General features: G+C 38.8%; 2 protein-coding genes and 1 long non-coding RNA gene across 5 annotated transcripts in view; 2 read left to right on the top strand and 1 right to left on the bottom strand.

Annotated features, from left to right (window-relative positions):
- PRICKLE2 (prickle planar cell polarity protein 2) overlaps positions 1-15,569 on the top strand; it is a 938,433-nt gene that overhangs the window by 470,845 nt on the left and 452,019 nt on the right. The gene's annotated exons all lie outside the window — the stretch shown is intronic.
- The window catches only part of LOC142099667 (uncharacterized), a 270,464-nt gene that overhangs the window by 233,882 nt on the left and 21,013 nt on the right, over positions 1-15,569 (bottom strand). The gene's annotated exons all lie outside the window — the stretch shown is intronic.
- The window catches only part of LOC142100182 (cadherin-related family member 3-like), a 44,234-nt gene that overhangs the window by 25,205 nt on the left and 3,460 nt on the right, over positions 1-15,569 (top strand). For all 3 annotated transcript variants that reach the window (XM_075184127.1, XM_075184126.1, XM_075184125.1), the window contains 8 exons: positions 2,226-2,316; positions 4,387-4,485; positions 7,651-7,880; positions 12,013-12,184; positions 13,495-13,739; positions 14,486-14,679; positions 14,771-14,790; positions 14,882-14,913. In XM_075184127.1, coding sequence (XP_075040228.1) covers positions 2,226-2,316; positions 4,387-4,485; positions 7,651-7,880; positions 12,013-12,184; positions 13,495-13,739; positions 14,486-14,679; positions 14,771-14,790; positions 14,882-14,913 — 1,083 coding nt within the window. The remainder of the gene's footprint in view (positions 1-2,225; positions 2,317-4,386; positions 4,486-7,650; positions 7,881-12,012; positions 12,185-13,494; positions 13,740-14,485; positions 14,680-14,770; positions 14,791-14,881; positions 14,914-15,569) is intronic.

Below are 15,569 nucleotides of genomic sequence, written 5' to 3'. Positions count from 1 at the left end.
TACGTTACTGCCAGCGTCCTCACATTGCATTTCTGGAACACAGAAATTTTATCTGGACATGTTCGAAATGCAGACGCCAGCATGGAACGTTTCAGACACTAAAATGGTTGATAACAGAGGACAATAGCCTTCAATGATGTCGATAACAATGTCAATGTCAAATATTTTTAAAAATAGAATCCCACGCATTGACAACGTGTAACACCAGATATGTGTACATTGTATTCTGTTTGTAAAGTCCTTCCTGAAAAGGTTCTTGACTAGACAAGCCTGTAAGATGACCACAAATGGTGCCTTTTGTTTAGACATTTAGGCCATTGTTTACCAAATTGGCGGGTCATTGTACCATGTGTGGGTTCCAAAACAATCAATATAGGAAAGGGCAACAGGTCTAACAATGCCGCCATCCTGCAGCCATACATGCAGATATAGAGGTCAGCTCCTAAATACTGTATAGGTTTAATTTGGACATATTGGTTAACAATCCAGCCACTCAGTGGGTTTAATCAAAGCCTTAATACGCACCGCTACTGCCAGTAAATCTGAAGAAATATTCACATATAATATCTCAAGTTCTTCTAAGATCCGAAAAAGTTTTGCAATTTAATGTTTTCCCAAAGATTATGACATTTAGTGTATAGAAATTTAGATTATATCAGTCTGTATCCATCTCTTGTGTACGGTATGATTACCTTACCTCTATATGTATTATCTTATGTCTCTAGTAATGATAAGGTTGAACGTTAATATTGACTGTATAGAACAAGAAACAAAAAGGCCTCTCAATCTAATAGTTATATATTATATTGTTATTATATTACATTACATATCAACCACAAACTTTGTAGGGTGCTAATCCAGATAAAGGCATTCAAATAAGTAAAAAAATAAGAAGAAATGAATATATGGCACTAAAAATGATAAACCATCCATTTGAAATTATAATAATATTATTTATTGGAAGAGGTAAAAAATGTATGAGCATTTACACACAAATATGTCCTCATTAAACTCAAAAAATAATATTACCTAATACTGCTAACAGCAAGATTGTAGATCCCAAAATAAAGAGATTTAAACATGATAAATACAATTAATTATTAGATAAATTAATAAAATAATAAATTAAAGAACATAATCAGGATACATTACACAAGTGAATATATAAATAAATTGCAAGTGCCAAATTTATAGAAGTATAATACAAAATAAGCAATGCAGATTGTAAATAATCTATGATGTATAATTCATGGAAACATCAGAATGATCTCATAATATTCCATACTGGAGTCTATATGGGACCAGAATTAGCTGTCGGTACAAACAGTTATTAAGTCTCTGTAAAATGATTAATAGGTGTATATATATAAATCGGAGTTGAAAATTAGAGATGCTCCCTGACCCCCATGAACTAGTTTTGGTTTTGGTTTTGGATCTGGATTAGCTTCATGTTTTGGTTTTGGCAAAACAGCCCTCGTGTGTTTTGGTTTTGGATTTAATTTTGCTCTTTTTTTGCTCCTACATTATTATTAACCCTTAATAACACTAATCTCGACTCATTTGCAGTCAATTTTGACCACCTCACAGGTCACAATATTATTTTCATACACCTTCAAACAAAGACTGCAGCGACCTGGCCGGATGGTAAGCGACAGAGCAATGACTCAAACACACGGCAGTTCCTACCACATCTAGGACACATTGGCACACAGCAGTGGCAGAAAAGAAAAATGGTGCAGGATGGAAATGTCCTTGGGCCGTCCCACCCACCCCCTGCTATGTTGGATCTTAAAAAGGAATTCAAAACTAGCGAGATTGGAGATCCGACGACGTCACAATGACGTTTTGCCTCGTTTTCAATTTCAGAGGGCACTCGACAGAGTTCGGGTGTGTTCGGTTCTCGAGGAACCGATTTTGAGCATCTCTAGTTGAAATTAAATAGTTCAAAGCAGTGATGGGAGCTATACACATATATAATCCGACAGAAATCGGTGGAACACAGGATCACTGATATTAAAGACACTACCCACTTTAGTGCTGATAGAACCTGCAGTATAGATATCAAGTAAATCAAAGCATTGGTGGGAAATACTGAACCATATTTGTCGGTCTATAAATGATGGCATAAACTGATGCCAAATGCTAAATATATCGCTCCCAGTACGGATGGAGTGTCCAAGAGAAAAACATATTAATATTCCGTTTGTTTGCATCTGTGTTACTAGCTCAAAAGAAGTTTGGTGTATGATACAGACCCGGTCACTACGTACGAGATGATGGTGTCAGTCTCAGACTCACCGGATACTCCACACACTGGTAAATATTAGATAATATAAATTGTCAGTTTTTATTCACAGTATAACTTGTACAACAGTCCACATTGGGTCATCCAATCTAGAATAATCCAAAATAGAAATAGATTTTCTCCATCTTATACAATGTCTACATTATTGTACATAGAATTTCACAGATTTCTATGACTTATGTTTATAGATGGTGCTGTTAAAGGAATATAATGGAACTAACATCCAAGCCAATAATTAAATGCCAGAGAATGGAAACCACGGCAACTCTGACCTAACCAATCAGTACTGATATTTTGGATGTCACTGTAAAATACAGTCATCCGGTGTAAGGCGGGGAGTTGGTAAAACCATTGGATTTAATATGCAGAGAAATAAGTTTCCCAATGAAGAATTAGTTATGCCAATAAGTTCTGATGAACAGTTTAGTGAAATAAAGTGAAAATAACTTAAATATGTTATATACTCCCTTTAAATTGTCAACGTCATCAAGCCATGTTTCCATCTCCTACTGTTACTTTATTATATAAATAATATATTATGCATAATCTGTTAAATTATATACCACTGCATTGTTATTGCGGCTTCATAAAATCTTATAATAATAATTTATGCAACATCGGTATAAGAATGTATCTAAAAGGAATCTAAAAATCTCTCGATGCTTCACTGTGCATCTAAGCAATATTGCTAATACCATTATATGTACTAATGTCACCCTGTGTCAGGTTATTATTTGTGTTGTCATTTTTGCTGATGGTACAGCCTGAGTGAGCTAAACAAGGTACCTGCAGACAAATTGATTGATTGTTTTTGTTGAGTGTGTTAATGTCTCTGAAAGTTAACTGTGTCTGGCTGCTAATGCAAATGGGAATTCCAGCTTTTTTTATGGTCAATACTGACTCTTTATATCGGTCTAAAGGGAGTATAAACAAGTCACACAAATTGTGAGTAAAGATTTCTTGTCTGGCTTTTGTCTTTTTAACAGACGCTTATATTGAATTTACAGACTGTTAAGAGCACTGCTAGTCCAACTGCCAGCTTCAAATATATCTAATACTAAAAATAAAAATGGATTTATTCGCAATAAGAAAACACAAGGAAACTCTTTTTATTACTTTCCTATAATCTTAATGGAAAAAAAAAACTGAATGAATGAACTTAATTGAATGAATGAACTTAATTGACCTGGCCGGCCAATAAGCAAACAGCCTCACAAGAGAATGGTTTTCCTATTTTTCAGCCAATCAGATGCAAATCTCTGAATGGCTGTTGGTATTTTGACCCCTTTCATTCATTCGCAAATCCTTGTGGTTCTCAGGGTTTTCAATTGTCCCCCCTGCTTTAGTGGTAAGTAGCCCAGGCGTAAAGGAGAGTACATGCATTTTTGTCAGTTATTTATTAATTAAAATTTTTAAAATGACAGTCATTATCATAACATTGATGATTAGAATTCCTTTATCTTTACTCAGGATGCATCAAGATACACTTGGGATCTGATTCATTAAGGATCTTAAATTAAGAAGTTTCTTGTTGAAGTCTCCTGGACAAAACCATGTTACAATGCAAAGGGTGAAAATTAGTTTTCTGTTTTGCACATACGTTAAATACTGACTGTTTTTTCACACAAATACTTGATAGCTTATTTGTACACTGAAATTTAAAGTTGATATTTGTGTGCTACATGAAAAAACAGTCAGTATTTAACGTATGTGCAAAACAGAAAACTAATTTGCACCCCTTGCATTGTAACATGGTTTTGTCCAGGAGACTTAAGTAAGAATCTTCTTAATTTAAGATCCTTAATGAATCAGGCCCTTGGAGTGTATCTTTAAGCTGCAGTATATTTACAGTGTAGTTTGATTTGCACTTATCTTAAGATAGACGCAGTTCAACATTCCGCTGGAAGTTCTCAATTTTACATAAGCTTCGGCCGCCGAGTTGCCGCCTACTCTAAATCCGGTCCAGTGTGGTGATTCCAAAGAGGAGAATTTTCTGATGTATCGAATCTATATTCCTGTTGTTAGCATAACAGACAATGTGTTTCCTTCTTAATACATTTAGAAATTTTACTTTCCTGCAGTAACTGCAACTATAATCGTGTCTGTGACTCCAGTGAACGATTTTGATCCAGTGTTTAATCCAGCTACGTACACCTTCACGGTGCGGGAAACATCCGAAGGTAGAGTCTACCACGCAAGAATCACTAACACCTTTCTATATATCTTAATGATATCTACAAGGAAAAGATTCATTAAACTGTGATCGATTGCAGACCTTTTTCTTTTTATGTGAAGTCTGTTTGTTAATTGTTATGATTTAATTACAATATTATAGCATTTATCTTGCAAGCGGATCATGATTTTGATATGTCAGTAAATTAATTCAGGGTCCAAGCACATTGCTCAAGGTTTGTCTTGTTCAGTCAACTGACATCTGATAACCTCCTACTGAGCTCTTTAGGTCTCAAATTCCCCAGGCTGTTGTGCTTACAGAACCATGAGAATCGAAAACAAGTGATGGGGACGATCTCCCAAAATTTAAAGGTCACAGACAGAAGATTGGTTGATTTAAGAAAAATGCAGAAGTTCGATAAGGCTGTTTGCCAACCATACAGTCAAGTCCATAAATATTGGGACATCGACACAATTCTCATATTTTGGGCTCTATACACCACCACAATGGATTTGAAATGAAACAAACAAGATGTGCTTTAACTGCAGAGTTTCAGCTTTAATTTGAGGGTATTTACATCCAAATCAGGTGAACGGTGTAGGAATTACAACGGGTTCTATATGTGCCTCACACTTTTTAAGGGGCCAAAAGTAATGGGACAATCGACTCAAAAGCTATTTCATGGACATGTGTGGGCTATTCCCTCGTTATTTCATCATCAATTAAGCAGGTAAAAGGTCTGGGGTTGATTCTAGGTGTGACATTTACATTTGAAATCTGTTGCTGTCGACTCTCAATATGAGATCCAAAGAGCTGTCACTATCAGTGAAGCAAGCCATCATTAGGCTGAAACATTAAAACAAACCCATCTGAGAGATAGCAAAAACATTAGGTGTGGCCAAATCAACTGTTTGGAACATTCTTAAAAAGAAAGAACGCACCGGAGGGCTCAGCAACACCAAAAGACCCGGAAGACCACGGAAAACAACTGTGGTGGATGACAGAAGAGGTTTTTCCCTGGTGAAGAAAAACCCCTTCACAACAGTTTGCCAAATCAAGAACACTCTCTAGGAGGTAGGTGTATATGTGTCAAAGTCAGCAATCAAGAGAAGACTTCACAAGAGTGAATATAGAGGGTTCACCACAAGATGTAAACCATTTGTGAGCCACAAAAACAGGAAGACCAGATTAGAGTTTGGCAAACAACATCTAAAAAGCCATTACAGTTCTGGAAAAACATCCTATGGACAGATGAGAAAAAGATCAACTTGTACCAGAGTGATGGGAAGAGAAGAGTATGGAGAAGAAAAGGAACTGCTCATGATCCAAAACATACCATCTCATCAGTGAAGCATGGTGGTGGTAGTGTCATGGCGTGGGCATGTATGGCTGCCAATGGAACTGGTTCCCTTGTATTTATTGATGATGTGACTGCTGACAAAAGCAGCAGGATGAATTCTGATGTGTTTCAGGCAATGTTATCATATATATTCAGTCAAATGCTCCAGAACTCATTGGACGGCGCTTCACAGTGCAGATGGACAATGACCCGCAGCATACTGCAAAAGAAACCAAGGAGTTTTTTACGGCTAACAAGTGAAATGTTATGCAATGGCCAAGTCAATCACCTGACCTGAATCCGATTGAGCATGCATTTCACTTGATGAAGACAAAACTGAAGGGAAAAGGCCCCAAGAACAAGCAGGAACTGAAGACATTTGCAGCAGAGGCCTGGCAGAGCATCACCAGGGATGAAACCCAACGTCTGGTGATGTCTATGCCTTCCAGACTTCAGGCTGTAATTGACTGCAATGGATTTGCAACAAAGTATTAAAAAGTGAAAGTTTGATGTAGGTGTTTAGTTTAGTTTGTCCCGTTACTTTTGTTCCTTATAGAAACCGTTATAATTCCTACACTGTTCACCTGATCAACCATTTACCGTCTGATTGGCCCGATAATCGTCTGAAAACACAGATGTAAATTCCCTCAAATTAAAGCTGAAAGTCTGCAGTTAAAGCACATCTTGTTTGTTTCATTTCAAATCCATTGTGGTGGTGTATAGAGCCCAAAATATGAGAATTGTGTCGATGTCCCAATATTTATGGATTTGACTGTACATAGACCTAGACGCATAACCCCATTTCTGCTTACGGGAAAGTGCCTTTATGCCATACTTGCCTTATCCCGTTAGAATATCCGGGAGACTCACAATATCATAGAGTCTTCCTGGACTACGGGAAAGAAGGCCACCTTACCGGATCCCATCTATCCTTCTTGTAAAGAGGACGGGAACTTAATGATGTGGATTGCGTTATCATTGACCCATCCCTGCTGCAGGATGTTGTCATTTTTCAACTGGGGGGGTAGTCCCGTTTTTAAGTAGTTGGGTCAAAGTAACGTAAGATGTATTTAGGCCCCTTCACCATCATATTGTGGCCCTTCATCATATTACTGCACTCCTTCACCATATCACTCTGTCTTACCCTTCACCATCTCACACTCTGTGCCCTCCTCTTCATCAGCTCACACTTTGTCCCCATTTCAGCATCTCACTCTGTCCCCCCCTTTAGCATCTCACTCTGTCCCCCCCTTCAGCATCTCACTCTGTCCCCCCCCTTCAGAATCTCACTCTGTCCTCCTTTACTCTCCGTTCCTTTACTTACCTTAAATTCTGCAGTGTGTATGCACTCTAAGATTGGTCATCTAATGATTGGGCTGTTATCTGATGTGTACCCCAGTAAAGGTCCTTAAACTCTGTACAGGAGTAATCAGAAAAAGTCCCAAATATAGCAGTCTGTCGTTATAATAGTCCCATCACAGCGGTGAGTAAGTATTTTCTTATGTCATTGAGTTGATATCTCTACACTCAAGCTGCTCTCAATTTGCTGCCACACCCCATGTAAAACCACTCCTGAGCACACGTACCCTCTGTCTATACAACTTCAGCATCACCCACTTAGTAAAACAAATAAGGCGGGGGTTCTTGACCTGTGCTACACAACCTAAAAACTAGGTTCCCCATGACATTTATGTTTGGAAAACTTTGGTGGGCTGTCCGCTAATAAACTAATAATGAAGAATATTTTAAGATTATTTTGTGCAATTTTAAAAAAAATATTTATAGCCATCAGTAAAATAATGCACTAACTCAATGTTATTTTGGTATTCAAAGCTGGCACCGTAGTTGGACAAGTGACCGCTACAGATGAGGATCGCCCAAGCTGCATAAGATATAAAATACGGGACGGTAACACTGATGTTATTAATAGATTTTGGATAAATCCAACATCTGGAATCATAGAATTAGTGACCCGGCCAGATTTTGAGGCTAAGGAGTCGCACACATTGACTATTGAGGCTTCAGACTGTGACCCAATTCACCCTCGTACAGCTATTGCAAAAGTAAGTAAAGTGATTGAAGTGTTAATATGGGATTAACATATGAACTTGTTTTGTTAACTGGCTGATGTATCTATATTCTGTCATTCATCATCATCATCACCATTTATTTATATAGCGCCACTGATTCCGCAGCGCTGTACAGAGAACTCATTCACATCAGTCCCTGCCCCATTGGAGCTTACAGTCTAAATTCCCTAACAAACACATAGACAGAGAGAGAGAGAGAGAGAGAGAGAGAGAGAGAGAGAGACTAGGGTCAATTTGTTAGCAGCCAATTAGCCTACTAGTATGTTTTTGGAGTGTGGGAGGAAACCGGACTACCCGGAGGAAACCGACGCAAGCACGGGGAGAACATACAAACTCCACACAGATAAGGCCATGGACAGGAATTGACCTGTAAGGCAGAAGTGCTAACCACTTAGCCACCGTGATGTACAATTGGACTGGAAAAAAGACTTCAACAGGTTTTGTATCTGCAGGTGACTATAATTTATTGCTCATAGCTGCCCTCTTGCAACTTTTGCTAAATACATTGCTTTATCTTTCTGGTTCCCTATCGTGCTTCTGAGCAATGTCTTGATATAATCAGGTAGTGCTGTTTATTTTTGGTACCCTGGGATAAGACACAAAGAGGCCCCTGAGTGCAATTTTGCCAATGCAGAAAGTACAACCGATCTGCCTTGTATTCCATGGCATACAATTAAACGACTCTGCTTGATGATATAAATTCATGCATGAAAAACTCAGACAGAAGCCAGAGATTTTAAACAATGTTATCAGTAAAAGTTTGAGGAGGGCTTGCAGAAACAGATGCCAATAGTGTAAGGCTGGGTAGACACTACAGGGTTTTCAGCTGATTGGGCCAATCACACGATAAAGGACCGTTCTGCCTGATTAGTGTGTATGCTCCAGCGATGAATGATTATCGTTCCAAAGCACATCGTATTGTTTGATTTTTAAACCAAACTAAAAATCTCGTTCAACGACAGAACAATGTCGTTCCAATCCTGCAGTGTGTACACACACAGGACCGGCAGTGTCCATAGATCTCTATGGAGTGTGCAGAGTCAAGATCTTTTCAGCCGATGGTTATGACAGATGAATAGCACAGATCTGAAGGTAAAAACATGTAAAACGTGTATAGTGTGTACCCATGAATCGGGATGCTGATCGGGACTTTTTTGTTTTCAGCCGCTGGTAAAATCGTTAACAATATCGCATCGGGAGAAATTCTCTGTAGTGTCTACCTAGCCTAATGGTCAATTGTCCTGCTGTATAATTCAGGATAATTTACAATACCTAAACTTTAGTGCTTTCATGTGTTGAGATAACGGAGTTCATACTTCTGCCTCCGTCCAATCAGAGCCCTCCATCAAAGAGGCTTAAGGCCACTGAAATTCAATATTCTTGCATGAGGCAACCCTGAAATCTAGAGATTTGTTTTACTGACTCATGCTTTTGGTCTGGAAACTTCTCAAACTGAGGCTGGGGAGATACGTGGGCATGGCCTGATAATCGAGTACAATTGAAAAACAGAGAGATGAGACAATAGAAGAGAGTGCTTCCTATATTTCTTTGACATTTAACATTTAAGAATAAAATAAAATAAATTATTTAAGTGAATGATGGTTGGAGTCCTAAAGTGGTAGTGGGATGGACTTGATGCTTTCATGTTTTCTACCCTGCGGAGAATCCACTAGGCACGGATTGGGTTTATGGGGGTGGTTTCAAAGACTGTGAAATGGACGTACAGTTTGAAATGTGCAAGCTTTGTGGGTCCACAGATTTTGTCTTTCGTAAATTAACCTTAATGACACTTGATGTACCAGATAAAAAAAAATGTGAACACCACTGATTGAAATTGCACCTTTTTGCATGATTTCAATTTATCAGTCATTATAAAAACAACAAAACATTAAAACACGACTATGGTTAATTTTTACATGATCAGATGGTCATGGGACAGTATATAGCTTTTGTGAAGTATTAAAACTTTTAACACTCCATCCATCATCGTTTATTTTTATCATTTGTTTATTTTTAATCTGCAAATAATAACACAGATCAGGTAGATGGTCAGAGAACAATTTCTATGTAAGCCATTATATAAATATATATATATCTAATATATAAATGTCTAGTGGCGTGTGTTAGTCTGTCTGTCTGTGTGTGTGTGGGGAAAAAATAAAACCAAGCTGCAGCGCCACCTGCTGGGCGGAGTTATACACTGACCTACTAAATTCTTAGTGTGTGTGGAAAAAAAATTCAGAAAGGGCTGAAATTTGGTATACTAAAATGTTTTTAATTTGTTAATTTAATTTGTTAATTGTTAAAAGTGTTTATAAAGATTTAAAAAAAAAATATATATATTTCTTGAAGGAGAAGTGACAGTTGGGAGTGGTTGGTGGTTGCCGGGGGTGACAGTTGGGAGTGGTTGGTGGTTGCCGGGGGTGACAGTGGGGAGTGGTTGGTGGTTGAGGCCTGGGCTATGGCCTAAATGCATGACAAGAACCTTTTTAACACCTTAAGTAGCTTGATTTGACTAGAATGCATGAGTATCATGCACGGGTTAACTTGTATATATATATATATATATATATATATATATATATAGATACATATGTAGGTATATATATATAAATATATATATCACAATAACGGCAATATTCGTTATTACACTTTCCTCTCACTTGGTGATGACCGGTGTTTGCAGTGTGTAAAGAATAATGCACAACAATGACATGCCCCCCCCCCATTTAAATAGTGACCATAACTTATACCGCTTTAAAGCTATAAGAACATTAGTTTAATGTGTGATACTACAAGTCCCAGCATGCCCTGGTAACCAATAACTGCTTGGCTATTTTTGTAAAGCTGGTGATCATCAGCGGCACGTATCTTTACATCAGGGCTAGAGTAGCCGCAGTGGATTCACCTCCTAGCAGAAGTATCTGCTCACCCTCACTCTATATAAGTTGCACCACTCCCCAAACCGCCTGTCCTGGCCTAGGTACGCTACACTAAAAATTCCCTGTTGTATATGTCAGCATATACAACAGTAAAACAAATCTAAATACAATTCTGAATTGGTCTTATAGAGAGTTTCTATAATGATGCTATCTAGGGCAGCTGTATAATACAACAAAACAGAAGGGCATAAAAAATTATGGCAATAAGTTTAAAAAAACAAAATACCTCAAAACAAACAATTAATTTTCTTGATGCAAAAGTCTACATTAGTGGTATTTACTTTGTTGATATATCTAATAATGCTTAAAGATTACAACATATATATAATGCTGTGTAAGGGTTAGGAAGGGCACCAGTTCAATTGCCGACCTCAGGCTAAAAACACCTCTGTGGCAGTATACAATGAAATCAGTGCCCTGGGTGAGAGAGACCATTGGAAACTCCTTCCGCCCCCCCCCCCCCCCCCAATAATTTTTGGTGGGAATAAAAGCTGCCTTCCAAGGCGAGCGCTGCTGGAGGAGAAGCAGCCATTTTACTGTGGGCGGTGCCTAGACGGATCTCCAACCCTGTGCTGCTCTATCTACCTGTTCTTACAGCTCTGACAACATAGCAAAACATTTGTAAATGTCACTTGCTGCTTAGCTGGATCCTGGTGGGACCCTGTAATGGGCCAAGGCAGTGTCTCTGCTTTCTGTTACAAACATACAAGATCATACCACCCAACCGCCCCAATTTAGGCGAGACAGTCCCGAACTGAGGGCTGTAACCCGCCATCCTGATCGGGACAGCTATGCCCCAGGGGTGGAAATGTTGGGAAGTATTGTCTACTCACAGTAAACAGGTGCCGTGCTCATTGGTGCGCATGATAATAAAGGTGATTGGAGTAGAGGGGAGGAGAAAGTGAGCAGCCTATGCCCAGGATGTGACCATGTTCCCCATCATGACATAGCCACGCCCCCATCATGACATAGCCACGCCCCCATCATGGCATGGTCACGCCCCTGTCCCGATGTTAGCTACCCAAATGTTGGGAGGTGGGCATACTTACAGTGGCACAAAGTATGACAATATAGAAGACAAGGTTTGAAACCCGGATTGCTGCATACCCGAGTCTTATTTTTAGACCCTTTTACTGATATGCTGTTTATATGGTTTTTGCAAGGTGTCTATTAACATAACAGAAGAGAATGACGAGGCCCCAGTGTGTAAGCCATCCAGATACACTGCAGTCATCTACGACAATATCACCTCTGGGATAAACATCAACAACTTCAGGATCAACTGCAAAGACAGGGACTCTGATGACACGGCTATGCGGTTTGAAATAGCATCAGGTGTGTAAAAGTGGAATGCACAACCCCCTCCAATACCGTGTATGAGTGTATATGCCCTCATATGGGTTTTGTCATCCCGGCTAGCACATAAATGCTCAATGCCCCCTTATTTGATGGCTTGATGCAGTGAATATGTGTGTGATTAGTTTTCTACTGCTACACGGAACACATGATTAAATCTACTCTTCCAGAGTGGTATGTGAGCTGTACAATTCACCAAGTCTGTGCATTCACAGAAATAATTAAAGTGCACTTGTTGCCAATGGGCAGTAGAGGCAGCTGTTTTGGGAGATGAACCAATATTCAATAGAAATAGAGAAACCCGGTGGTAGCCGCCTTCAATTAAACTGAAATGTAATGTCTAAATTACTTTATTTTTATAATTCAATAACGTTTTTATTCACTACATTATATATAAAAAATATTAACAATCGAGTATAATGAACAAATAACTATATTATCAATCACTATATTAAAGAATTTCTTTATACACTACATTATATGTATAAGTTCTTCCATCGAAGTTACATTTCTGGGTATGGTTCCTGCAAGACACGCTGAAATATGTGGCTGCAAATAATTGTCACAGTTTCCAGACCACCCAGCAGGTCACATGTTCCAGGTCACCCAGCAGGTCTGCAAATAACTGTCACAGTTTCCAGACCACCCAGCAGGTCACATGTTCCTGGTCACCCAGCAGGTGCACAGTGAGAGATCACTAACTGTCACAGTTTCCAGATCAATCAGCAGGTGCATAGGTGTATTGCCAACTGTTACGTTTTACAGAGGACAATGGTAATGTATTAGCGGGTGCAAAATAACGATGCAATTGATTATAATGCCAAGTCTACAAACCAAGACCTTTAATTTGGTATATGATGTGCCCTGCTCAGACAACGGCGTCATAGAAACAAGTCACTCATAAAAGTCGTACTTGTGCTATTAATATATAGATGTAGTTTATCAATTTGATATATGAACCAGCTTGAGTCCCATTGGTTCCTAATGAATTGATACACTGTATTCTCATGAATATGGGTTTAACTCACCAAAAAACTGCAATTAATATATACAGATAACCCATGACTTCAGATTTTCTATAATAAACTCATATCATAGCTGTTATGAGCTCTGAAATTCTGATCAGTAATTGCCTTTTTAATATTTATACCATCTTTAGTAAATAGGCTCCATAACATTGCCATTTATCACCAAATGACCTCTACAGACCCATTATCCTCGAAACTGAACCCATGTATTCTGGACTGATGGACATTTTTGTCATTTTGATCCTTTCTGTTCTTTTTCAGGAAACATTAATAACCACTTTGCTTTTGATCCCACTCACGGCTCCCACAATCCTAAACTCATTGTGAAGACCCCTTTTGATTTTGACAATGGGGCAGACATGGAACAGAAATACAACCTAGTGGTCCACATAATCGACGATAATGTTAAGCATGGCAAGGTTCAACTGCCACAGACAGGGACGACAATGATAATGATAAGGGTGGTCCGGACCAACACACCAGCTCCACCTACTACGGACTATTATGTAAGTGTTACAGCAGACTTCTTATCATCTAGTTGTCTCAAATGAATTGTTTTTTTGTAAGCAAGTTTTGTCTGGATTAAAGGAGGTTATTGTAAGGAGATCTCAATTCAGTAACTGGTACTTAATTTGTTGTCCTTGTCAAAAAATTATCTGGGGCCTGATTCATTAAGGATCTTAACTTAAGAAACTTCTTATTTCAGTCTCCTGGACAAAACCATGTTACAATGCAAGGGGTGCAAATTAGTATTCTGTTTTGCACATAAGTTAAGTACTGACTGTTTTTTCATGTAGCACACAAATATCAACTTTGATTTCAGTGTACAAATAAGCTATCAAGTATGTGTGTGCTACATGATAAAACAGTCAGTATTTAACTTATGTGCAAAACAGAATACTAATTTGCACCCCTTGCATTGTAACATGGTTTTATCCAGGAGACTGAAATAAGAAGTTTCTTAAGTTAAGATCCTTAATGAATCAGGCTCCTAGTTTTCTTTCTATTGCCCCCAACTCTGCCTCCCCTGGTTTTATTGACAATTGTGATATATGACCTCCCACTCTTTTGTTGTCACATATGTTCCACCACCATTCTCTAAATGTCTCTTATACCACAAACCCTTTATTCCCAGTACCAACGTTAAGCCTTTCATATACTATTACACCAGAATGTTAATTTATGGGGTCACATACACTTCACAACTCTGTATCCATAGTGACTTTTTTCAAATCTCGTTTTTTTGCAACAGAAGAGAAGGGGACTAACAATCGTAGACATGGAAGTCAACACATATGACTCTTCGGCCTGGTATGTGCCCTTTCTTTTGACTCTCTTGGCTTTGTTCCTTGCTGCTCTGATTGGCTGGGCATGCCACCTGCTTTGGAAGTATACCAACTTGAAAGAACTGTGCCAGAGAGCAAGAAACAAGATGCCCAAAAAGAGGTGAGACCCAGGTGTGTGTGTGTGATTGTGTATGTGTCTATATATTTATAAATTGTGATTAACATGTAACTCTTCTGCTCTTTATTGATAGAGTCAGGACTTACAAGGCAGGTAAGTGCCTGTTCCTCTCTGTCTGAATCAGACTTGTAGTCAGTCTTTTAGAGTCTTCTCTAATACTCTTTTCTTCTGTTACAACAATAAGGAACGAAAAAGGAGAAGGTGGAAGTGATAACAGTAAGTCCCCCTTATATGTTTGTAATGTTATTACTAGAGATGCTCAGGCTCGGTTTTCTGAAAACCAAGCCCCCCTGAACTTAGGGGATCCGAGTAGGCTCGCGAGCCGGCTCGGTACTTTTGCACGTCCTCGATCTGAATCGAGGCAAAACGTCATTGTTGTGTTGTCGGATCTCGCAGGTTTTGGATTCCATAAGTAGCTCCCTCCCCAGGAGATCCAGCGCCATTGCTCATACAGAAACAGGGTTAGCAGTGTTCCTGTCACTCTCCACTCTCCAGTGACATTGCTCAGTGCCATTGCTCAACAGATATAGGGGTAGCAGTGTTCCTGTCACTCTCCAGTCTCCAGTGTCATTGCTCAGTGCCATTGCTCACACAGAAACAGGGGTAGCAGTGTTCTTGTCACTCTCCAGTCTCCAGTGACATTGCTCAGTGCCATTGCTCACACAGAAACAGGAGGGGTAGCAGTGTTCTTGTCACTTGACAAAAATTGACTGGAAATGATTGGAAATTAATGTTATTGAGGTTAATAATAATGTAGGGATAAAAAAAAGAGCCAATTTATGTGATTTTAGCAAAAAAAAATAGGGATTTTAGAAAACAAATCGGTTTCCTAAAACTAAAACACAAAGTTAATTCAGATCCAAAACCAAAAC

Source organism: Mixophyes fleayi, chromosome 8, assembly GCF_038048845.1.
Source record: "Mixophyes fleayi isolate aMixFle1 chromosome 8, aMixFle1.hap1, whole genome shotgun sequence".
Taxonomy (NCBI): Eukaryota; Metazoa; Chordata; class Amphibia; order Anura; family Limnodynastidae; genus Mixophyes; species Mixophyes fleayi.
The sequence above is the reverse complement of the archived record's forward strand: the minus strand, read 5'-3'. Positions and strand labels throughout refer to the sequence as shown.